The following is a 27,703-nucleotide window of genomic DNA, read 5'->3' as shown; positions in this document are numbered from 1 at the left end:
TGGCTTCCATAGCATCCATTGAGTATAATTTTTGTTTTTTTTTTTTCGAATAAGAGAATGTTTTTTATGACAATTATTATTGATGTTTGATGAGATGCATGTGTATTTTAAAAACTTTGTTTTGTGAGATATAAAAAATATAAATATTTATGATTTGGTTTTACCTGTTTTGCCCCAAATAAACAAGATTTTTTAATCCATTACACTAAAACACACAAGCAATCGAGCCGAGCTAGGTTGAATAATGAAGTTCTTGGAAGCCATGTTTGATTGCTTTGTAACTGTATTTTAGTAAGAGTGAGTTTTAAGACCAAATTTGGCTTTGGAAAAGCCAATATAAAGCCCTTGAGCTTAATCAGCTTCATTGCTTTCCCTCGTACAAATCCAAATCCCCTATTAATGCAAAACCCATCAAGGCATCCACCCCATCCTTTCTTTTTCTCCTCCTAGAGAGAGAGAGAGAGAGAGAGAGAGAGAGAGCTTCCAAAGATTTGCCATTCCATTGTTGTAGAGTGGCCAGCTCACAGCCAGTCGATATGGTGTTCTAATCTTCGAGAGCATTTGGAAGCAGATGTTTGCCCCAAAGGACACTATTATACAAAACTATAAAGCCTCATTGTCTCTATCAGATCAGATCAGACCACCTTTAACGGAAGAAAAAAAGACCCTTTGACTAGAGATGGAGAAAATCAGATCAAACTGTAATGATACAGTATTCGACAACAATCATTTCACAGTTTGCAATGTGCCGGCTTCTCAGCAATTTGCCAAAACAACTCATCAGCTCATGAATAACCCAAGTTCAACACACAAAAAGGCAGGTAAAGAATCTGCTAGAGCACTAGGTACAAACAATACTCCCAATGTGGTAAAAAAGAACAACTAAGCATTAAAAAAAACAATTTAAGCAGTCAAAACATGCTCTCTTTCTTCTCCACCTGACAAAAATTGTTCCTAGCAGTTCTCTGCCTTCCCACATTTTTTTTTTTGTTCGCTAGTTCCCTGTTGCTGTTTTGCCTTTTCTCACTTAAGTTTTCACCTGTTCGTCCTATTCACTCAAAAGGGGCATGGGTGGGACATCAAGGGTGACTCCTGCTTGAATCTGCCCCCACCCAATGAGACGCCAGTGCTTCTCAACTCGGCGGCTGAGGGCAATTTTCTCTCCTCTGCTCGTGCACACCGGAGATGTGAGTTGCAGCTTTGCCAGATCGTTCTTCACAGCAATAACCCGAGCCCCAGTTGACATGGACCCGATGTTCAACATTAAAATCTCTCCTTTGGCTAGCTTTGAGACCTTTCCCTGCCTCTCTGTGCCCTTGGTCCTCACACCCAGCAACCGTCGCAGTAAGAAGAAGTTCACCTGCACATTTGGAGAGCAGAATGTTCAGCATTGTACTGAATGCTTGATCATCCCACTCTATAATGTTCTCTACAGCATTGATGATGTGAAATTTCCAGCAGAGAGCTGTTACTATGTGGGGAAACAGGAGGGGAAAAAAAATTAAACCATAAGTAACAAAAACAATGTCTATAATTTATTTAAGGAGGCCTGCATGAGGAGCAAACTCTTCTTCCAGTTTCCGCAAAAATTATGCACAAAAATATTTCAGTGATCATTTTCCAGAAAGTGCACATCCTGCACAGTTTTGAGTGCAAAAATGAGAGACTTCGCTCGAAGGCAGGTAAGAAACATCTAGAAGGTCCAGTTGCTTACCTCAAGCTCGACAAAAACATCAGGAAGTGATCCAACCTCCCCAAGAACCTGACCAACTAACTTATCAGCACGGGTCAAAGTGGGGTCCATGGTTGTCCCAACCCCTATCAGACCCCCCGGCACAGCAAATTGCAGCTCATTTTGTTCAGCATACAGTGAAACTATTCTGGAATATATAGGAGTGCATTTTATGTTGCCATTCTCGTCCTTCACTACAATACCAGGACGGACCTCAATGAATTGATCTACCCTCAAAACACCCTGCACAAGGAACATCATCAAATATAACCCTCATTATAGTAGAAATTTAAAGTACCTCATTCATATAAGAAAACTGCAGCTTTGCTTATTCAGATGAATTATTGAAGCTTTCTATATGGTCAGGTAGCAATGAAAATCAATCCTCCCACATCCAGCATGTCTCCACTAACAGGATTTTTATTTTTTCATGAATTTGCGAATAACTTAGGCGTGCAGTTGTAAAAATGATAGTGGAAGGAAAAGAAATGATAAACCTTAAAAAGGACACAGTAAAATTTTCCCAAATTGGAGTGCCTTGACAGAATTTCCATCCTTTCAAGCCACACACACAGAGGCAAGCAAATCCACTCACATTTCTTAGTGCCCTCAAAACCAGTAAAACAGATCATATTCTGCCTAAGAAGCCTTGAAATTTGCCAGATATAAAGCCTAATATAACAGTTTTCTTCAGATCAGGAAAAACTAATACTGAATACTAGTCTATGGATGACTAAAATTGAAAAACCTCCTACAAAAAAAATCATGCAAATATTTGTGTCAAAAGCATGCAAACAAGTGCTTCACACATTCTCTAAAGTAATAAGGAAAAAACATACTCTGAGGATGCTCCCACCAGCGACACCGCCTCTAATCTCATCAACCTCGAACCCAGGCTTATTGACATCAAAAGACCGGATAACAATCATATTTGGGGGCGATACAAAATTCCTCTCTGGAATTGGGATTTTTTTCACAATATATTCACAGACAACATCAATATTATACTTCAGCTGAGCAGAAATTGGTATCACTGGCGCCCCATCAGCGACAGTTTTCTAACAGGGAAAAGGATCAGTGACCGAAATTAGCAGAATGAGTTTATTAAAACAGAAGTTAAATTTGCACCAGAATTAATAGTCAGCAATCAAAATCAGCATAATGATATGATAATCGAAGATATAAATTCGCACCAGAATCAATCCAAGGCAACCAACCTTAATAAAATTTTGAATTGCTTCATGCTGGTTGATGGCAACATTTTCTTGAATAAGATCAACTTTATTTTGAAGGATTATTATATGCTGGAGGCGCATTATTTCAACAGCCGCCAGATGCTCAGAAGTCTGAGGCTGAGGGCAGCTCTCATTGGCAGCAATAAGAAGTAACGCTCCATCCATGATTGCAGCTCCATTAAGCATAGTGGCCATGAGAATATCATGCCCCTGTAGGAATATGAAGAACAGTAAAAATCAAATAAACCAGACTTCAAATATGGAGACAGGAAAATAACACTACATCAATCGATGATAGATTCTCTGAAATTTTAGGCCTACCCCTACCATTTTTCATACTAGAAACAATAACTAACTCACTCCTCCTCACAGGTGCTCTACTAGACCTGCATTTCAAATGGCCAAATCATCTAAGACTCCCCTCCCTTATCTTGTCTTCAATCAGTGCTATGCCTAAATTATTGTGTACAGACTCATTTTTAACTTTATCTTTTAATGTTATACTACTCAACACTCATCCACCTTAACATTCACATTTCAACAATTTTTACTTTTTGTACATGTTATTTCTTTGTTGTCTAACATTCTAAACTATAAAGCAAAGTCAGACTTATAGTCATCTTATAAAACTTTCATTTAATTTTAAGCGTATTCTACAATCACACCACACCTGATGCACTCCTCCATTTTACTCAACTTGTTTTAGTTCTATGTACTACATCTTCTTCAATTTCCCCTTTCGCTTGCATAATAGATCCAAGATATCTAAATCTATTAGTGCTATTAATTTCTTGATTATCAAGTTTAATCTTCTCTCCATTACTACTCCTCACATTACTGAAATTGCATTTCATATATTTTGTCTTATTCCTACTTATCCTAAATCTTTTATACTCCATTGTGGCTCTCCAAAGTTTTAGCTTAGATTCCACTCTGCTCCTACTATCATTAATCAACACGATATTATCTATAGACAACATAAACCAAAGGATCTCATTTTGAATATTCCTAGTAATTTCATCAATCACTTAAATAAAAAAGATAAAAACTCAAAGTAGAACCTTGATGTACACCTATTGTGATAAAAAAAATATCTCTAGATTCCCCTCCTACAATCCTAGCACTAGTCACTACTCTATCATACATATCCTTAATGACCTCAATATATCTATTGCAAACCCCCTTCTTTTCTAAGACCCATCAAAGAACTTCCCTAGGTACTCTATCAAAAGCTTTCTCTAAGTTAATGAAAACCACATGCAAGTCCCTTTTCTTCTCCCTAAACTTTTCCATCAAACTTCTTAAAAAATAAATAGCTTCTACTGTTGATCTTCCGGCATAAAACCAAATTGATTTTCAAAAATTCTCATTTCTAGTCTTATTCTATGTTCAGTTACCATTTCCCATAATTTCATCGTAAGACTCATAATCTTAATTCCACAACAGTCCTATCAACAATTATTTTTATATTTTCATGAAATAGAGCACGAGCTTTCCATATGTGATATATGACAGCATTCAACAGAAGATTTTTATCCTTCATTTTAGCAATTAATAAGGAAATATCTGATAAATCTTTATATTCCAGTTTGTACCATGTCTTTGCAATTCCATGGGCAAGAATGCTTTGGAGTAAATTCTTTTTGAGATCTCACAGCTGAGAAACAAATGATTCCGAGCTTCCATGGCATTCCCATAAAGCAGACAAGTAGAAGATTGAATTTTCCCCTACGTTTGAAGCTTCTCCAAAGTGATCAATCTATTAAGAGTTGCAAGCCAACTAATAAAAGAATGCATTGGAATGTTCGAGCTAAACAATATGGTTTTATGCCAGCTAACCATTGGATTTTTTGTTCTAATATGATTCCATGCTGAATTAAGAGAGAATTTCCAACTAGGAGAAAGAACCTAGCAAATATTATCATTTGCTTCAGTCCTTAGCACAAAATACCCAAATTACATGTGTCCTTGTTTAGGCAAAACTTTGAATAGAGGTCAGGCCTTGGATTTGGATTTGTGTGGATTTGGACAAAATGCAACACAAAATTGTACTGAGTTTTGTCCTAATCATTGCAAATCCAAATCCTAGGCACAAAACTCATGCTCCAAAATGCAACCTTAATGTAAAATGCTTCTCCTAACAACAAATTAGGATCAACCAACTATTTTTGTTTTCATGCCTACAAGGATACAGTATGGCACACCCACCAAAAAAAAAAAGCAGCTTCAACTAATGGCTCCAAATCAGTCACAACTTTTACTGAAAACTTGACATCGACAACAAGAGTCCACCCAATGAAATGAATTTTGCAAGTGTCCAAATAATAAAGTAAAACTTAGTGTTTATTTATTGCATTTCTAAATTCAAAAGGTAAAATAAAACATAGGCGTAAGATCCCCCCTGACAAAATCAATATACCATATTATTATCCCTTAATAAACAGGTTCCCACATCACATTAGCGTCTGTGAGGGCATATCGTATGAAACTTTTATTTCCATTTGGAGATGCAGTTTCCATGGTTTGAGCCTCTGAAATCCAGGTTTGAGTGTTCCATTGGCCCAAACACTCCCACACAGCATTAGTAAAGTTTCTTCCGGACTTATACTCCATTTGGTTGGAGAGAAGCGGAGAGAAGAGAATAGAAAACAAATGGATTTTGCTTTGTTTCTCTCATTTGGTTGACATAGGGTAGAGAAAGGAAAAGAAAGGAAGATAAACAGAGGGTGGGGGGGGAGGGGGGAATGGAAGAGAAAGCCACACGCCCCCTCCCCCCCCCCCCCGAAAAAAAAAAATCAGAGAGTTGGAAAGAAATGGAGAAACCCACTCAAAAGTACTGGAAAACACCCTTAAAACAATTTTGAGAAGTTACCCTGTAGGGAGTACTACTGCAAATAATTGTTGACTTTCACTCCAGTCAGATTTTGAGGTTGGCAACATGTTATTAGATCAAGCCTCAGATCACGATTGTAGACCATGAAGGAACGAGACTGAAAAAGATCAGTCCAGATTGTAGGGAAGACCTTTGATTTGAGACTGGATACCATAGGAAAGAGTTGAATTTCTTTTCGTACTTGAGCATAACCCTAAGCAAAATCGGTGGGTTAGGTTGTCTTCACCATCAGAGAAAAGGTTTCTAGAGTGGATGTTGTTGGTTTTTTAAAGATTAGGAAGAGGTTTCCAAAGCATGAAGGTTGGAAGCATGAAGGTTGTTGGCTTTCTATTTGTTTGACAAAGATGAGGAAGGTTTTGGTGATTGAGTTGGGATGGAAGGGATATTTTTTCAATTGTTGTTCCTCATGAGACCAAAGGAGAGGGGTGGCGAGGTTTTATTTGGGAATTTGTAGTGATGGATAAGGAGTTTCAAGTGGGAAGGCCAACAACACCCGCAAAGGTGAGGTCTATAAAGGAGTCCAGAAGAATGCAGATTTGTGGAGCAAGATCATGACTCATGACAGAAGCAAGCAATTTTGTTATCTTTGTGGGAGTGCAACGCAGATCGTGACATGTGAACATTCATCTTCTTTCATTGATCCTCAGAATTTGAGGGTGGCAGTGATGCAGAAGTAGCTACAGTTTCAGCTGGGAAAGCTAGGGTGCGAGGTGGCTAGGATTTCTCAAGTGGAAGATAGAGCAATGAAGGTTGGAAGGAACAGGCCTGGATGTCTGGTGGTTATCTTGGACTTGGGCCAGATAGTGGGTTCTAATCTGGGCCAATATCATAAACAAGCACCGGACCAACATTATAAACAAGCCCAAGAACAGGCTATAGCAGGTTCAGACCCGGGCCACGTTATGGAAATAAAGGAAGATCAATTGGGCCATTTAAATGAACAGGCCCAAGGTTCATTACGTTAATTTTAGAGTCCAATAGGTTTTAAGGTTGGCCTATGAATCTAATCAAATGTATAATAAGAGTCCGGATGTGGGTCATGAAGCTTAAAGATCTACCCAAAAAGTTTCTAATGGTGGGAAGATGTCTCTTACAGAAGAGGGGGGGTGGGGGGGTCAGGGAAGCAGGTTAGCTGGGAATTTTTCTTATCCTGTCAGGTTGGTGAAAGAGCTTCCTGTGGAAAATGATAAGGGTGTAAGAATTCATGTGGAGCAGCACCTTCCTGTAGAAGGGGAAGCTGAGAATTGAATCTGTAGTGGATTGCATTCAGAGGTGGTTTGTTCATCCACGGGCAACAAGGATGTAATAAGACTGAAGATATGAAGGTCCACAAGCATTGATCAGAGGGGTGGAAGGGGCCAGATAAGAAGAGTTTTCTTGTTCAATAGAATATAATCAATAGAACTCATAGCAGCAGAGTTGCAAACTCATAAAAAGAGATTCTGCAGGGGATTTTTTTGTTGAAGAATCACAAAATTGTTCTGTCAGTCAGTCTTAGAGACGGATAAAGGAAAAAAAAAAAAAAAGAGATTGAAAAGGAAAGCAAATGGAGCAATGCCTGTGATAGTGGATAATTGTTGGATGAACCTAATTTGGACATGGTTACTATTCTTCTGAATTAGTTTTGTTCATAATTGTAGTTATTGTTTCCTTATTAGTCGTCATTCCATACTTACGCTTATTTTTCTTATAATTGACCATGCACGGCATATGTAGTGGAGTCTGGCTAAAAATTTTATTTCACCATTCTGGATATTTTGGTTGTTAGATTTCTAATGGAATGTGAAAATTTGTTTGTAAATTGTAAAGGACCCTGTGTACGACTTCCATGCTTAGTGGAAAGAAATTATAATCTTGAGGTCTCGCCATATTTAGCTACAAGCCTACAATATGCTATGAAGGCCTTCATATGAAACTACACGTGTTCAGAAATATTTGATAAATTAAAGATGAGGGTTTGCTGCAGGACTCCAGATTTGTCAGGGTGGAGGAAGATATAGCAATAGAAAGGGAATTTTATGCCATGGGAGTAAAACAAAAGGGTTTTTAGCAGTCTGTCCAACATTCCCTTGGTACAGATCATTGGTGGTTTGAAGTGGTAATAAGAGCATTAGCAGCATTGGGCACTGAAACTAATTTGATTAAGCCCATGAATAAAGATCATATGCACAACCTGAAATTTGAATAATCCTAAATGGCATCCATGGCTAGAAGAGGCAATTTAAAATTAAATATCTGGTATTAGCTTTTGAATGTGAATTTTTTTATGCATTTGATGAATGTCATATTACTTCTTGCAGAAATCCATAGGAGCAATTGATGGAGCTTGGTCTCCTGCATCTAGCAATGAATTTGTCAAGGAAGAAAGTCATCACTTCATCACACAAAAAATGTCATGCCTGCCTGTTCCCAAGACATGATATTCACTTTCGCAGACACTTTATGGGAAGGTACAGCTAATAATTCCCGTGAGTTCCTTGATAGTTGATACCCAAACATTCCTGCTTTTTAGGCTCCATATCATAGAGAGCAGTATCATTTAAGTGAATTTCAAGGAGAGGCAAATTAGAAGGAAATATGAGTTATTCAACGATAGGCACTCATTGTTGCACAATGTAACTGAGAGCATTTTGTGTGCTGAAAGGTAAATTTTAGATTTTGAAGCCTACACCAAATTACCCTATAAGGCTATAACAAAAAATTTTCATACCTATAGCATGTTGTACTTTGCACAATTTCATTAAAATGGATGATGGAGCTGACAATTTATCATGACATACAGTGAAGAGAAATGGAAAGTTCATGATGAGATTGGCCGTGCCACGGGTTAGCTTTGAGGTGGATATATCACAAGGCAAATGAGTATGGTTAGAAAAACCATTGCAAATCCAAAATAGTCGTGGGGCTGAGCTCCTATTAAAGTTAGACAACTGGTGCTAAGTATACGTTAATTATTTACGCGATTATTTTACTTACATATAACAAGCTGACAAAAGACATTTGATTAATCTGTTCTTTATTCATTGGTGAACTCATATGCTAAAGGAAAAGAGCTGTTGCATTACACCAAGTTCCTTGTTACTTTTTACACTACAAGTGAAAATGTTTGGGATAAACTATTTAATGATACCACGGACAAGTTAGGATTTGGTTATTTTATTACAGAATTTGTAATTATGATTTCCTTTTAATTAGAGGGCAGACTTGTGTTTTACTTTGTTTGGTAGGTTATATTTTGATATCTGTGGTATTATATAAAGCTACAAAATGCGTTTATCTGTGCCACTAATCCATTTGAGTGGTAGACGGCAATAGAAAACTGGAGAACAAGATCAGAACTATAAAGGGCACCAGAAAATGGTTTTCCTTAATAAACTGGCCCTAACTCCATTTCTTTTCTATTCTCTTCTCTCATAAGTTTCTTTTCTCTTATCTTTGCTCGTCTACAACCAAAGAAAGCATTAGGAGGGGGCAATGGTAATTGTAACGGTCTTGGGTCCAACTCTAGTGAAGTATTGTCCACTCTGGCTCACTGACCTCATGGATCTGTCCCATAAAAGCTGCCACATAGTTGAAGCTCAAACCATCCCTATAAGCCCGAGATCTCCCTAGTACACATCCGATGTGGAACTGTGACAGTAATACATCTAAAAGCCCATGAGAGCGATGATATCCCCACCTTTGTAGTCCCCACCCCCCCCCCCCCCCCAAAAAAAACACCGCAAAAAATGGAAAAACCCCCAAAAAATACATAAATTATGCATATTTGAAATCTCTAAAGAATTGCAAAGGAAATATTAGGCACTTACTGGGCAATCAACGAAAGATACATGTCTCAACAATTTCATTCTGCAGTTTTCAAACCCAGGTACATCACACAAAGGACTATCTTCCTTTCCACTTCCATAGGCCCTAATAAAACATTGGGAACACAACAATTAAATGGCTGAGTTTAATACATAACCATATGTTGTACAATTTCTTAAAGAGCAACCTACTTGTAGCACATGGGTCGAGGGCAACGCTCATCTTCACATTTATATATCTTTGCATTGGCATATCCAAGCTTAATTGTAATGTTACGCTCCAGCTCATTTTTAAAACGTACAGTCTGCATTAAATGGTGATCAGTATAGGGCTACTTTACTGCACATAAATTATGATACCAATTCAAAAGATTGCCATGCTACACTAGCCTTATTTCATCCCATTTTTATTGATCAAGCAAATATTGTCACACATAACATGCAACCACGGTTTTAAATAACAGTAACGGCCTGCATAACAGTAACAGTAACAGTCGCAGCATAACAGTTGCAGGCCTTGGAGGCCATCACAGACATTATGTAACAAGTCACAGACACCACATCAGCGAATTCAATTTTTGCATTAGCAAACTTGTTAAAAACATATAAATTCACATGCTTCGATCCCAGTATCCTAAATACTAATGCTTTAAATGATTTTTAGTAAATATTAATCAATGTAAATAAAACGTATACTAAGTATTGGATGTTATCTGGGTTGCTTTGGCTGCAATTGGCAAGAAGAAGCATGTATTTGCTACATTTTCACTACTCATTGATTGCAAGTGAAGTTTAAGCTAAGAAATCATAAATATGAAGAAATATAAAAATAGAATGCCATTTTTTGTAATTTTCTAGTCTTTAGTGGAATCTTTGTTATCCAAAAAATAAAATACAGAATGTTCATATGAAAATCAAGAACAAAAATGCATAGCAATAGAACTTATGTTTTTATCTCCAATTTGGTGGAAGAAAAATATTTTAAAAAGACAAAAAAAAATTACATACGAACATATGTAATTTAATGAGAGAAAAAGTTGGGCTATTTGAACACTAGCTATTTAAAAAAAAAATGCATAATAGAAGTAAAATAAACCCAAAAATCAATTTTTTATATTAAAAAAATTAATAACTAAAACAACCCAACCTAACATTGTAATGGCCCATAACAGCCTATAACAGTCCGTAAATGGCTGAACATGGTGAATCAGAGAACCTTTGAGACATCGCCCCAGTAACAGTCTCAAAACCCACCAATACCATTATGTAATGGTCATTACAGATTGATTTTTTTAGAACTATGCATCCAACATGAAAAACAGAAAAAACAAATGTGGATGTTTTTCTTGCATTTTCACTTGACATGAAACTATAAAACTGTCCTGATTTACAATCCCCCGCCCCTTTATTTTAATGAACATTTTATATCCAACCACATTGGGAGTAGGCTTGAGCCATGCTAATGAGGAAGTTTTCATGCTCAACTGTCTCACTTAAAAGGAAACATCCCATTTTTGAAACAGAAAGTTCACAGACAATATTAACATAAAGTCATAAATAGGGATATTTTATCTAAAGTATCATTTGATTTTGTAGCATTCAGTGGTACAATCCTTTTAAATCTCACATTATTATTCAAAATAAAATTTGATATATCAAAACCAGCATCCATTTAGGGACTCAAATCACCTAATCAATTCATGATAATCCATCAACCCTCCCCCCAACACCAATGTAATATTACGCAATGCATAAAGATCAGTTGTGCTCATATTTGTTGAGTATTTGATTTGAATTTAAAGAATCAACTTAATATATGGGGAAATAGTACAAGAACAAACTAGTCCATGTGCAAAACATCAACAATGTACAATAACTCATTAGAAATAACAAGCAGTAGCAGAACTAGATAAGATCATAGGACAATGATTCATCACCTGAACACCAGATATAGCTTTTACAACTGTTGACTTGCCATGGGCCACATGACCAATAGTGCCTGAAACAAAATAGTAGCTCAGATTCACCAGCTTGAATCCATGGGTTAAGAGCTCCCATCTCACAACCCAGGAAAATTTTGAGTCATTCATAACTCATCCACTTAGGGAAACTCAAGCACTTCATTTAGTAAGCATAAAACTTACCAATATTAATTGTTGCCTGACGGGAAATAACTTCAGGGGACAAAGGATGTAATTTTGTCACATCCAACTTCTTTAAGTCCTGCTCCATTAACCCTTTTCGAGACATTTTTCCTGCTCCTGAAGGGATTTATTCACAAATTTCAAAGAGGGAATCGATGTATTTTGCGTAAATATCAAAAGTTCTGATTAGAGAAGGGGCAGAGAGAGGGGGGATCATCAAATGCCATGGAAAAAATTAGGAACTTGAGATAAACAATAACACCAATTGCTTAAGTACCTAAAAATTACATGTTTGTATTTATAGCATGTCACAAGACATGCAGTCCTGATCCATGTACATAAGACTTAAAAACCATGCACTGCACCAATCAATGTCCCACTGGTACCCCAAAAGAAGCAAAAGAATGACCCTACACATCGCGCTGTGCCAAGAACTAACTATATGTCTGGTGCATGAGAGAGGGATCTACTGCAATACAATAGGTCACACTATTTCTACAAAAACAGTGGAGATTCATCTGTGCGTATTTTATGTACAGTAAAATCAACAGTATATATATAAATAAACATAACGTTAAATTAAAATAGTACAAGCTGACCTAAGAGTCACAGAAAAACCCTGTCCTAAGGACGGTATTGCCACACAAGCGATTGGTGCAGGCAAACTCTGTCTCCAAGACCAAACCCAATTTTGCTTGCAACAATCTTGCTCTATCAACCTATCAACAAAGAGATGAGGCAAATAGCCTAGGGCTGCAAACGAACCAAGCTGCTCATGTGCTGCTCGGGAACCCAGCTCGGTAAGAGCTCGTTCAAGCTCATTTATTATCTAAATAAGTGGTTCCCAAGCTCAATTCTTAGGCTTTTTTGGCTCATGAGCAGCTCGATTAGAAGCTCGACTAGGCTTGTTCATTAGGCTCATTAAGAGGCTCAGTATGGGCTCATTAAAAGGGTCAAAATAAAGTTTGGAGTGGGCTATGTGCTTATCATTATAAGTTGACCAAGCCCAATCCAAAGGCTAAGGCCCAAGGACCAAACCCGGCAAGCTGCATGCTACACCTACACATAGAGCTTAAAGAATCAAAAAAATTAAAAGAATGAGCTGAGCCCGAGCCCGAGCATAAGCACGTAAATGAGCTGAGCCCTAGCAAATAATTTCAATTCCAAGCCGAGCTCAAACCAAGCTGAGCTCGAGCTCGAGCTCGAGCAAAGTTTTCCCTCTACCAAGCCGATTCCAAACATGCTAAAGCTTGGCTCAGCTTGGCTCATTTGCAGCCCTAAAATAGCCCAAGATGATAATGTAAAAACTAACAAAGGAAAGGATGACAAGGGGAAAAAAAAAAAAGAATCAAGGAGTCAGAGTTGTTAAGTTGTGTTTAGCATACAAACACCAACTCTTTAAAAAAAAATCATAAAAACAATGTTATGAAAGTAAATAACCTTAAAAGACACCTATTAGGAAGAGGAACCATTTAGAGTAAGGATAAAATTATATAATCAAAAGAGAGGCATTTCGAGAAGCTTTAGAACTTCTCTTTAATTTCCAACATGTTCTTCATTCATTAATTTATTTCATTTGATACCAACCCAAATTCCAATTCAAGAACCATATATGACATAAGAACTTAATAAAAATAACCAGAGAAAATCATGATGTTAGCTATACAATGAAGCAAAAGCAAAAAATTTTAAATGTTTTTACTAGGGGTGAGCAAAATTCGGTGAAAACCGAATTAACCGAATTAACCGGCCGAAATTGGTCAGTTCGGTTCGGGTAAAAATCCCGGTTCGGTCGGTTCGGTTATAATTTTGCAAAATTTCGGTTAATCGGTTTCGGTTCGGTTAAGGGTAAAAAAAATTTCGGTTAACCGAATTAACCGAATTACTAATTAATTAGATTTTAAATATAATTTATGAATATAAATTTTGCTTATGTAAGTACATTAAGGAGTTTAATTAACCTATTTGGATTCTTTGTTCTATGGTAAAATATTATTTTCATTAATAAAATTAATAAATAAGGTATTTAATTAAGTTAGATTTGGTTTTAAAAAAAATTTATAATTGTATTATATTTCTAACAATTAATTTTAAATGATTTCGGTTAAAATCGGTTAACCGAATTACCCGAATGGGCAATTCGGTCGGGGTCGGTTCGGTGTCTTTCGTCAATTCGGTCGGTTCGGTTAATGGTTTATATTAACCGAATTTTTCGGTTAATTCGGTTAATTACCCGAATTTAACCGAACCGACTGTTTGCTCACCCCTAGTTTTTACTAGACCAACAAAAGGTGTGTTCAACTTGTGCAAGATAAAAGTCACTGAATAAGCATCAGATCCATTTATTCTAAAGTTTCCGAAAGCCCTAAGCACTCAAATCAAGCTCAGCCACAACTTAAACTTAATCTGACCTTAAACCTAAATGAAACAGGAAGTGAAAACAAAAAAAGGAAATTGAGAATTGAAAGGTTAACAAACAACCAAAAGATTCTAAATGAAAAATAAACATCAAACATAAAAGGCAATTGCGAGTTGAAAGGTTAATAATAGAGTGCAGGAATGAACTCGCTGATTTATGGGGTGAGATTGAGAGGGGTTGTGAGAGAGTTTGTGAAGAAGCAGAGAAACACAGAGAAGCGTGACCGCACAAGGAAGACTAAGGATATCAGTGCCCATGCAATTTCTTCTTCTTCTTTTTTTGTTTTTTGGATAGCAATGCTCATGCAATTTCTTTATGATGCTAGCAACAGCTTGTGGCCATGGGGTACTCAAGGACCAGAATTGAACAGGCTGAAGCCAGCCCAGCATACAATTATAAGAAAATTCTCATCAGGCCTATAATCAGGCCCAGCAGCAGGCCTGAAAATTATCATTTGTATGCCAAGCCTGGTCCATGAACAATTTTAATCCAGGTTCTTTCAATCCAAGTTCTTTCAAGCTACGTTACACGCTCTGCCTGTGCTCTATGACCCTCATTTACTCCTTTCATAATATGAAACAGTGATTATGAAAATTTTGCAAAGCTGGGTTCTAAAATTTATGTTTAAATTTTAAAAGGGGTTGGTTCAAGAGGCTGAGGTTTAAGCTGGATAGTAGGCCGTGAATCAGCCGGGAAGCATCGATATCCAAAACTCCTTAATATCTTGTCAGACACCAACACATAGGTTGAATGCCTAACAGGTATTGAAAAATATACACATCATGAATACACCTCTGGAGACGTCTGGGACATTTTCAGGACACATATAGATGCCAAATGCTGTCTTCTAGAGATGATTTTCTTCATTTTGTGGTGGGAAGGGGCAGTAACTCGTTACCCTCTCTTTCAATCAACTCAACTGAGGACTTTTTTCTTGTTCTTTTCCTTCAGATAGAAGTTGAAAGTAAGGGCGTGCAATTTGTGAGCTTGGCCAAAAAAATTCATTGAACCCAGCCAACAGAACTATATATTAACAACGGAAACCACCCAATTCAAACCAAACCAACCAATTTGGATGGTTTTGCACTCCCAAAAACTGATCTTCCATTACTAGGATTCTGTGCAATGTCTTGCTGCTCCACATTTTCACCTCTAGGTTATGGAAAGAAGGCTAAAATTTATTATTCAGGCTTACTGAAAAGGAGTATGCACAACCATTTGCAGTTCATGTCTTTTCAAGCTTCAGTTATGTTCATGACTCGGATCTCTGCATTAAAGTTCAATTGCAACAAACTGCTTGTTTTGTTTTCTGGGCTTTTCAAATTCAGTTTCAAGGGACTTTTACCATAGTTGAGACGTAAATTTAAATAATTTAGAAATTGTTGGAATTCTCATAAACTTCTAGTGCACTTGATAAATAGTACCCTACAAAGTTTGTTGAATTTTTTCAGATGTTAACTCATGCAAGCTGAACAATGGACCTATCTCTTCAAGGAAAACATATTGCAGATGACCTCGCAGTGCAGAGAAAATTGCAATCTGGTTTAGAGCAGTAAAGCTTCCCATCTTCCAATTGCAGGACTCAAACAAATTTCTTCCGAAGTGGCAGTAAAGACTGAATGACAAATCTTAATTTTAAAAAACTTTTTCAAAGACTCAAAAAAATTCGTTGAGGACTCAAGTTTTCAATAAGTTCCCTGAGCGAATGAGAAGGGTTTAAACAATGGAAGCAGCAGCAGGGGAGAGCAGCCATCAGCAAGAGACAGAGCATGAGAGAGATTAGCGATGGCTTGAAGCAAGGGTGATATTTCAGTTTTTGCATGGTTGATTTGGTACATTAATAGAATTAGCTGAAATTTTCAGTTATAAATTTTTCTTGTCATCAAAATTTGGTTAACTTGGTTACACAATTTCTTAACCAAGCTTTGTATCATTTTACGCCATTATAGATTGACATGCTCAATTTTAGCCGCAATGCAGTAACTTTTTCAGTATAGCACCAAAGCGGTGGAGAGCAGCCGTCAGCAAGAGACAGAGAATGAGAGAGATTAGCGATGGCTTGAAGCAAGGGTGATATTTCAGTTTTTGCATGGCTTGATTTGGTACATTAATAGAATTAGCTGAAAATTTCAGTTATAAATTTTATTTGTCATCAAAATTTGGTTAACTTGGTTACACAATTTCTTAACCAGACTTTGTATCATTTTACGCCATTATAGATTGACATGCTACATTTTATCCCCAATGCAGTAACTTTTCCAGTACATGAATTCAGGCTCCTTTCTTGAATTAACAAAAATTGATGAATTCTCAAACATCTGATCCACATACCTAGAAATCCCAGGTTACTGCACATGCAAACAGCACTCAACATGAAAACGCAAAATTAAAATCCTTTATTCATCTGACAGATCTTCCACAAAAAAACAAAAAAAAAATCAAAATAAATTTCTAAATTCTGCTCAAAAAAGATTAGAACAACCAGCACAAAATCCAATGATCCACATACCCAAAAAACCCCAGCTTAATGCACACGTGAACAGTACTCTTTAGTCAACAGAAACACAAATTCTTTTATTCACCATACAAATCTTCCACGAGCAACAAAAGCAATCAGAAGTATATCTACATTCTTCTCAATAAAGATCTAAACTACTAACACAATATTACCAATCGGAACAGGACTAAAAAGTTTATATTCATTTGACAAAGACTAGGACAAATACAACCTCGATATAGCCCAAAAATAAAGACACAAAAATTTTCGAGGGTACTAGAGATGTGTGCGCATGATATGAAAACTTTCAAGTATATTAGAGATACGGACCTTAATGGAGTAACGATGAAGCGAATATGGAGTAGAGCACTTGCTGTGGAGCCGGCGGCGGAAGTTTGAGAAGCAAAGACTTCAGGCGATAGACCAGAGAAAGATAGGGTCTGCGACGACGGCGACCAGAGGAGATGAGGAAAGTACTTGCGACGGCCGGAGAAGAGGAACAGGACGAGATGCTCCTCCTTTTGAACGGAGGCTACTGGCTACTGGCTAGGGCTTTCGAACGAAGGGCTTGGTCCTCTCGCCTGCAAATGCTATGTATTTTTCATTTTCACCAATAATAAAAATTAAAACATAAAATCCAAAAATAAAATAATAAAATATTATATATTTTATAAGGGTTAATTTTATTTTGCCCCTTCAAGTTTGAGAGTGATTTTTAATATTTAGTAGTATTTGAGAGATAGTTGAAATGAAAATAAGAATCAGAATTAAATTAATATGTATTAGCATTAGAAATGAAATGCCAAACTTTTGTTATAGTATCAAGAATCAATTCATAGTTTTGATTCTTACTTACCAAATGTCTTAAAATTTATTTTTATAATGTCTTGCTTGAAATTACAAATCAAACAATGCTGATCTTAATTTAAAATTAATTATCAAATTGTCACGTTTCATCTCAGATGAGTTAAAGGATTTAATTTTACTGTCCAACCTAAAGTTTAGAATAATTTTTAATACCCACTTGAGCTATGCTCGAGAGAATGTTTAAAATATCAATATTATTAATCTCCGCCCCTCCTAGCTAGTGAGTCGAACTTTAAGCCATATCATGATATGGTAAAAATGCATGCAATTCGGTCGAATTTAATAGGCCTTGGTGAACTCGTGGAATTGATTGGATTAAATGCATATTCATAAGTTTGCACTCGATATTATTATTTTTATTGTTTTTTTTTTAAAAAAAATTTTAATATTGATCATTGCATTCCAAGCCACTTAGTATAGTTGAGTTTAACAACATTAATATATATATTTAAAACATTTTTCAAATATAAGTTAGAAGAAGGTATTAAGGATGATTTCAAACTTTTTGGAAGCAAAGTCAAATTAAATCCAAAGTTAAAACCAATTTAGACAATACAGGACAATATGAAAATCAGTTTAAGATTGGGGTGGATATTACTTGATTTAACACACAATTAACATTTGATTTTTATTAATTATTAATTATATTAGAATAAAATTTTATTTTGAATAATATTTGATATGTATGAAAAGAAAATATGATGAAAAATATTTTTTTTTCTAAGACGAAATTCTTGATACAAATAAATTGTAAGCAAATAGAAAATCAATAATTACATTTCAGTAAATGTTAGTTGATATATTTTCGTTCAATTATTGGTTTCAACAAAATTGTATTAGACCATAGCCTAAAAGTGTGCTTGTTTCATATGAAACTATTTTTAATTCGAAGGTTTTTCATTAAGGAAAAACAATCAATTTTTGTTCAATTGATTTGTGAATCTTTAAATATTTCAAACTAACTGAAAAATAGAAATTTCAAATCAAACTAAATCAATTTAACCCTAAAATCATTTATTTAATTTGGTTTGACCCATTTAATTGAAAGTTGAGATCCTTAAAACGAAGGATTCTCTAATCCTCTTACTTTCGAGATAGACAACCCTAACACTTAAAATGAAATGGAAGAAATGATTTTGTTAGTATATGTTAATATTACTATTTTATTAATTATCTTTGAAAAGAACATGTACCTTGGAATGGGTTATGTATCTACGTTTAATTAGATCATTCATTCATGTATTTCATAAATTCATAAGATTAATTATGTGAGTATACCTTAAATTTAGGTATATACCTATTTAATATATATATGCATCTTATTTATTAAATGCATGGAGAATGTAAGGTCATTTTGTGCCTATAAATAGACTCATAAGACATTGGCACCATACACCAATTTCTTCACATCATTCTCATCATGTCATCCTTATTTCAAGTCTAGAGAGTTTATATATATATTTATGGAACTTTGGACTCTTCTGTTTGTGCATAATTGGACAGAGTCATATGATTTTAAAATTGGACTGTTGTATCCTAAGGAGATAAGTATTTAGGAGTTCTACGGCACTAGTTCTGAACTAAGTCAAAATTTCAGATAGCTTGAATATCTTTAAAGAGAGCAAGATATCTGTGTCTTAACCTATTTGCGAATCATGTTTATATTTTTTTATTATTTATGTTTAAGTTTATCTGTGATGCCCTGATTTTCGTACAATTTTTTTTTTAACAATAATAAATAAATATTCACTCGTCATCAACAACATCCATAAATCTGCCACATCAACCACCTTATTACCATTCATATAACTTGACCCGCATTGGGTACCGGGTTAAAAGTTATTTCATTATATAACCTAACAGCGGAAGACAATATATACATATCAGTCAGAATACAATACCTAGAGTATCAACATACATATATGTACATACCCATCACATACCCAAAAAATAACTCTAGGGGAACTACAACTCCCCTAGTCCAAAAACTCGCCTTGTGTGTTAGGGTCTCAACTCCCTATGGTCACGAAACTCTATCACCTAGACTATCCTTGTTCCCTGAAAAATTTAGATAATTTGAGTGACACACATCTTAGTAAAAATGAATAAATTATTTACAGTATGTGGTCATATGAGTTCAGTTATAACACAGTTTACTTTTCAATTCAACATTTCATCTGAGAAAAATACACTGATAAACATATTCTCATATTCATATAGATATACAACACAAGCTAGTTTTTATAAGCTTTAAACCATTTCTTAGATTCAATGATTTCCATCACATATTTACCCGCGAAGTTCCTGAGAATAGGGAAGATTACCCGCCCATACAGGTAGCTTCCCTCTACCCTAACAGGTTATGCAGTCAGGTACGACCACACCTGATACCTATCAGGGCACTCACCTTACTTAGTTAACCCTTAAGTGAAGAGTTTTGTTTCGCCTCAATTATTTATTTTATAAAACACACACTATTTTATTTCTCATAATCATTTTCCATTCTAACTCATTACATATCTATGTATACATAAATTCACATTTATGTACTTTACATAATACAATAGATCACATAATTCCTACTCTCAACACATTCACGATTTTCATATTGAGCATACCACCCCAACGGCATCAGTAGGACCCTCACAACACAATTTCCATACTAAGCATATCTCCCCAACGGTATCAGTAGGAACTTCACCACATATTTCCATGCTGAGCATACCTCCCCAACGGCATCAGTAGGAACTTTACACACACAATCTCCCTACTGAGCATACCTCCCCAACAGCATCAGTAGGAACTTCACACACACAATCTCCATACTGAGCATACCTCCCCAACAGCATCAGTAGGAAAGGAATACCACCTACCCGCAATTATTATGCGGTATTGGCATATCATCAATCATATATCAGTATATACGTTTCAAAATTCACATTCTTATTTTCACATTTCAATATTTCCATATCAATATACGTCATTAATCTCATATCAATATATCTCAATTCATTTCAACATAAAATGTTTTCATCATTTTCTGTGCACATTTCATCATCTCATAATAATATATATCGTGTTTCACGTATTTCAACATTTCTCAAAATACGCATATCAATAATTCACAAAATCTCATTTTTCATGCAAAACATTTCTACTCACATATAAATACCATATTTCATTATTTTCCACTAATCACATCAATAATTCTCATTTCAATATTTTCTCAGAAAATACCCGTCGTTATATTTCACATTTTTCAATACATGTCATATGCCACACAGTTTTCATCTAATATTCATAATATATATTAATTTTACACTCCAAAATATCACAATTTAATATTACTCAAACGCCACACAATTTATCTAATATTTATGTCATAATAATTTTCAAGCAAAATACCATATGTTCATTTTCACATATTAATTCAAACAGTAATTCTAAAAATACTGTTTTAATTTATTCCCCTTACCTGACTTACTGAGAGTCTTGTTAGAACCCAAATCTTACGCCATTGGCTCCCGAAACTCAAATCCTATAATTTGCATTTTCCCAAGATTAATTAACTTATTTCCCCAAAATAATATTTATCTAACCTTCCCTAGGCTCCATATACCCAAAATTAACATTTATACTATTATTTAACACCCTCATTTAATTTTCTGAATTATGCCTGTGGGTCCAAAAATTACACCTGCGGCGCTCACCCGACCCTAAATTTCGAAAATCCTACTTCAACCCCAGATGCTCAATATTTTAGCATTTCTAAATTAATACTAATTAAATAATAATAAGCCCATTAATAAACCCCTTATCCCAAATTTGGGGTTACGCTCACGGCGACCTCACGAGGAATTCCGCTCCGCTAGACTTGCAGAGAATTATCCCTAGATTCTCGTGATGGTTTATTTTTACCTAGTGAAACTTCGCAAATAAGCAGTCATATCATGCATATAAACATAAGCTAACTTTTAGTGGTTTATTTTTCTAAAAAACTGATGTAAACAAATCCCCTTACCTATTTCTGAATTCCAAAATACGAACTATATGGCTCCCAAAATAGTGAACTGAGTTCTCAAAACCTATAAACCGAAGAATAGTACTTCAATGCAACCCTATTTACTATAGATCTATCAAACCAAAAATGAACTTAGACCCTTACCTCGATTTCGGGATAAAACTCGGAAGTCCTCAAAACAAAATCTAGTCCACTATAATCATAGAGATTTTCCACCTGATCCACGTAATACTGTCGGATCATGGATTCGAGTGATGAGCAGCGAAGGATCGAAGAGAGAGAGAGAGAGAGAGCTTTTGTGATTTCTTAACCCTAAGCAACCAAAAATGATATTTATAGACCCCTTGACTCGGTCAAGCTCGTCAATGAATGGTGCCTTCATCTATGAGCCACAAAAGGCTCTTCGTCAACGAATCTATTCCCTTCGTCGATGAACCCTTGTCCGATATTTTTCCTGTCGGTCGGGATCTCTTCATCACCAAGGCTCTAAATTTTGGCGACGAACTGCAGAAGGGCCTTCGTCGACGAGAACTTTAGTTTCGTCGATGAAGCCTACAAAAATTACCTTTTTACCCTTTTTCTCATTTTATGGGTTCTAGTTTCTACAATCTCCCCTCCTTATAAAAATTGTATCTTCGAAATTTATTAACCGTTTCTAAGCATATCCTTACCTTATAACTCAGTTCTACAGAAGAGTCGGCAGTCACCCACATAGCGGCTCCGACCTAAGTTTATTACATACCCTCACATATGGCGAAGGAATACTGTGGTTACAAGGTGATGCTTCGGGAGATTACAATACACATACAAAACTCTCCCGAAACCATATCTAAAATAAACTGAACCACCTATTCTACTTATTTGTCTAACTCTAACTATCTTTGAATAACTAAGGGTACTTTTGGCGTATCTCTTACTCTAATTCCCATGAAACTTCCTCCACTACATGGTTACGCCATAATACCTTCACTAACAGTATCGCCTTAGTCCGTAACTGCTGCTGTAACGTCCTCAAAATTCTTACCATTTGTAAAAAAAATATCTATATATATATATATCCATACCTAAACAGTGGAAACACAAATCATACAACCATTCACATATATACTATACAATACCAGAATCCAGTATATATAGACTATAGCCATACAAAAATACCCCTCCATCATCATCTACCAAAAAATATACACAGCTCTGTCAAAAACTCACCCTATAACCAGGGTAATCAAAATACTCTCTATCCGCAAGCCTAATTTGCTCGCCTAACCGGCTCACTTGAAAATGCTAAAGTAATGGGGTGAGTCGACGCTCAGTAAGTGGAAATATGTTATTACTAGTGTGTGACAACTAAGTTAAGGATACTTTTAAATAGTAACTGAGTTGTAATGCAATAAATAATTTGTAAAGCATATCTTTCTTTTGACAATTTAAAATATACTATAGCATCTGTATTTTCTATTTTTCATACTGCTAATATCATACTATACTCATCATATACTGTAAAACTGTATACATATATATAACTGTGCTTTATCCCTGAGACTCTGTATGTCATGATTTGACCCCTCATGACAAGGTTGTGCAGCCTGTAGGTGAGACCTCATCTGGTCGGCCCTCCAGATAAGTCAATATACTCTACTTTACCTCAGCCCGGTCAAACTGCATCCACTCCTAGGCTCAAGGCTAGCTACTACCTCGTCAAACCGGCCCCCCTCCACCTAGTGAACTGGGGAGCTGCAACCTCTCCAAGCACGGCTGACGGTACGCACACACTATCTGAGATATGTGGTTGCACTCTATCTATATATAGCAACGATACCATGCTCTGTAATCTATATTTGTACTGTATCTGTCTGTAATCTTTCCACAGGGATCTAATACTATATACATATATACATAAATACTCTTTTACTATTTTCATCATGTTTCCAAAATTACCATAACACTATCTTTCTGTACTGTAAATACTGTAATCTCTGTATACTGTATCTGTAACATCTTGATACTACCTCTGTATATCTGTCGGTATACACTATCTATATACTCTGTCTGTATACTCTGAATGTTATGGTAATAGGAAACATGGCATGTTATAACTCTGTATATACTGTTCTGTATAAATCTATAATATATATACTGATCTGAATACAACTGTATATATATATATATATATATATATATATATATATATATATCTGTTTCATGAAACTAATTGTATAAAAGTTGTATATGCATGTAAATTTCTCTGTATAATCTCTGTGAATATATATCTATATCTGTATATTTTGTATAACTCCATATACTGGGAAAAACTATATAAACTGTATATACTGTCTATATCTGTGTATTCAATATAGTATGATACATTATAAAGGCTATATAAATTTCTTCATCTCATGAAAATCTACTCAGGCCATACAAGCATTTAAACTCATATTTTGTAAATACTGTATAATAAACTAATATAAATATGTATCTATGAAATCTCTTATAGCATTATGAAAATTCCTAGCATAGTATATTTTCCTTACTTTAACTTTGAAAAATCCCCATAAAATTCTGGTTCTATACCCGTAGGGTTCCTAGCTCAACATCTTGAAAACAAAATCACCCAAAACAAAGTATTAGTATTTTCTTACCTACAACATTTCTTATAACTGAGGGAAAGACAAATGTTGAACAAAATGTCTTACCCTGAGATTGGGACGAAATTGAACTCAACTTTTCCAACGATCAGCTCTGGTAGACTTACAAAGAACTTCGCCAGGAACGTCGTGGTAGTCTCAGATCTTCAATCCAGCGAGAAATAAGCCCGGAAACGAATGGAGAAGTGAGAGAAGGACGTAGAGAGAAAGAGGAGAGAGAGAGAGAGAGAGAGAGAGAGAGAGAGAGAGAGAGAGAAGAATCTTGAAATTAGATAAAAATCTAAGTTTTTCACTATTTATAGGGCCAGATTCGTCGACGAGACACGTCACTTTGTCGATGAAATAAATCCTTTAAGAATTTCATCGATGAACCTTACCTCCTCGTTGATGAAATTCAGACTGCCCAAAACCCTCTCGGTATTTTCTCATCGACGAGACGTGGCTTTGTCGATGAAGTCCCTTATGCACTCGTCGACGAATCCCCTGTATTCATCGATGAAATTCTGTGCAAAAACCCCGGGTTGTTACATTCTCCCCTCCTTATAAAATTTCATCCTTGAAATTTACTATTTGTATCCCATCTATACACTCCATCATTCCGTAAAGGAAAAAGGTCTACTTATTTTATTACCTGCCCTTACTTGTGGCGGAGGAATACCGTGGTTACATTTACGTCCTGGGAGATTACATATATAAAACTAAAACTATCTACTAACCAAAATCAATACATGTACCTGTAAGAAAAAATTATTTTACTATTATACTTTACCTGAGTACCACTATACCTCTTGGAACAACTGCAGGTATCTCTGTCTAATCTGCTCCTCGAGCTCCCAAGAAGCTTCCTCTATAGCGTGATTCCTCCACAAAACTTTAACTAACTGTATTTCTTTAGTGCGTAAAATCTGAACCTTCATGTCCAAAATCTATACTGATACTTCTTTATATGCCAATGAATCCTTAAGCTTTATCTCTAGATAGGTCTGGAATGTATTTCCTTAACATGGTAACATGAAATACGTCATGAATTCGGGCCAAAGCTAGCGGCAAAGCTAGCTTGTAGGCAAATGACCATATTCTGTCAAGTATCTTAAAAGGGCCACTATACCTAGGGCTCAACTTGTCATTCTTCCTAAACCTGATAACTCCTTTCAGAGGAGCTATCTTCAAAAATACTCTATCTCCCACATCAAATTCCAACTTTCGGCGGTGAGTGTCTGCATAGCTTTTATGCCGACTCTGTGTTGTACTAATTCTTTCTCTAATTAATCAGACTTTGTCGGATGCCTGTTGTATTATCTCGGGACCCAAAACTCGCCTTTCACCTACTTCATCCTAGCAAAGAGGAGAATGACATCTCCTACCATATAATGCCTCGTATGGAGCCATGCCGATACTAGCCTAATAGCTATTATTGTAAACAAACTCAACTAACGATATAAACTGAATCCAACTACCCCCAAAATCAAGCACACAAGCTCGAAGCATATCCTCTAGTGTCTGAAGTGTTCTCTCAGTTTGACCATCTATCTGGGGATGGAAAGCAGTGCTAAAAGCTAACTGTGTACCCATAGCCTCTTGAAAATTTTTCCAGAATCGTGAAGTAAACCGAGGATCTCGGTCCGAGACTATGGATACAGGTACTCCATGAATATTAACTATCTCCTAAACATAAATCTCTTCCAGTCTGTCCATGGAATAACCGATTTTAATAGGGATAAAATGAGCAGTCTTCGTCAGACGATCTACAACCACCCAAATCGCATTTAGTCCCTATCGTACTAGTGGTAACCCCGTAACGAAGTCCATCGAAACGTGGTCCCATTTCCACTCTGGAATGAACAATGATTGCAACTGTCCTACCAATATTTAGTGTTCAGCTTTAACCTACTGACACGTCAAGCATTGCTGAACAAATTCGGCTATATCCTTCTTCATTCCACTCCACTAGAAATACTCTCGTAGGTCCCTGTACATTTTAGTACTGCCAAGATGGATCGTGTATAGGGATCTGTGAGCCTTCTCCAGTATAGTCCTCCTGATTTTAGTATCTACAAGAACACATAGCCTAGTACGGAATCGCAAAGCTCCGTCATCTGATATGCTAAACTCCTCACCCTGACCATCACATACTCTAGCCATCATTGCAGCCAACTCTACATCATCGCCCTAAGCTGCTTTAATCCTTTCGTATAGTGTAGGTTGAACCACTAGACTGGAAATAACTGTTTGAGAACTCTCCTCCACCAATTCTATACTGAGCCTTTCCAAATCCACAAGAATTGAGTGTTGAATTTCCATAACTGCCAGTACGGATATCCCTGATTTCCTGCTCAGAGCATCTACCACTACATTTGCTTTTCCTAGGTGGCAACTAATTGTGCAATCATAATCTTTAATAAGTTCTAGCCACCTTTTTTGCCTCATATTCAACTCTTTCTGGGTAAAGAAATATTTCAAACTCTTATGATCCGTGAAAATCTCGCACTTTCCACCATATAAATAGTGCCTCCAAATCTTGAGAGCATACACCACTATAGCAAGCTCTAAATCATGGACAAGATAATTCTTCTCATATTCTTTAAGCTGGCTGGACGCATAAGCAATGACCCTGCCGTGCTGCATCAACACGCATCCAAGACCCTTCAAAGAGGCATCACTGTATATTACAAAACTGTCCTCCCCTGATGGAATAGCCAGTACTGGAGCTGAAACTAACCGCTGCTTTAACTCTTGGAAACTCTGCTCACAGTCATCAGTCCATTCAAAATTTACATTTTTCCTTATAAGTTGTGTTAATGGACCTGATAGCTTGGAGAAATCATCCACAAAATGTCGGTAATAACCTACTAATACCATAAAACTCCTGACTTCCTGAACATTTCCCGGCCTTTCCCAACTTATCACTGCCTCTACTTTACTTAGATCAACTGATACACCCGTTTTAGAAATCACATGGCCGAGAAAAGTAACCTGCCTTAACTAGAACTCACATTTCTTGAATTTTGCATATAATTTTCTTTCCCTTAATACCTGCAATACTAGCCTCAAATGATACTCGTGCTCCTCAAAACTCCTCGAGTAGACCAGTATATCATCAATGAAGACCACCACAAACTGGTCCAAATACTGGTGAAACGCCCGATTCATCAAATCCATGAAAACTGCTGGTGCATTAGTCAATCCAAATGGCATCACTAAGAACTCGTAATGCCCATATCTAGTACGGAAAGAGGTCTTCGAAATGTCCTCTGCTTTAACTTACACCCGGTGGTAACGCGATCGCAAGTCAATTTTAGAGTAAACTTGGGTCTCCTGAAGCTGATCAAATAAATCATTGATCCTAGGGAGAGGATATTTATTCTTAACTGTCAGTTTATTTATCTCCCTATAATCAATGCATAATCTCATGGTTCCATCTTTCTTTTTCACAAACAAAACTGG

At 36.2% G+C, this 27,703-nt stretch overlaps 1 protein-coding gene across 1 annotated transcript; it reads right to left on the bottom strand.

The window, feature by feature from the left end:
* Window positions 1–763: 763 nt before the first annotated feature.
* Window positions 764–17,358, bottom strand: LOC131150818 (eukaryotic translation initiation factor 2 subunit gamma-like). The gene is made up of 9 exons (XM_058101817.1): window positions 17,057–17,358; window positions 11,811–11,927; window positions 11,604–11,665; window positions 9,859–9,971; window positions 9,670–9,772; window positions 2,950–3,177; window positions 2,572–2,790; window positions 1,715–1,975; window positions 764–1,360 (listed from the first exon to the last, which is right to left on the bottom strand). The coding sequence occupies exons 2-9, from the start codon at window positions 11,914–11,916 to the stop codon at window positions 1,049–1,051; spliced, it is 1,404 nt and encodes a 467-aa protein (XP_057957800.1). The 5' UTR covers window positions 11,917–11,927; window positions 17,057–17,358; the 3' UTR covers window positions 764–1,048.
* Between the last annotated feature and the right edge of the window lie 10,345 nt (window positions 17,359–27,703).

This window comes from Malania oleifera, chromosome 3 (genome assembly GCF_029873635.1).
Source record: "Malania oleifera isolate guangnan ecotype guangnan chromosome 3, ASM2987363v1, whole genome shotgun sequence".
NCBI classification, from domain to species: Eukaryota; Viridiplantae; Streptophyta; class Magnoliopsida; order Santalales; family Ximeniaceae; genus Malania; species Malania oleifera.
Note: the sequence above shows the minus strand (reverse complement) of the source record. Positions and strands in the feature narration are given on the sequence as shown.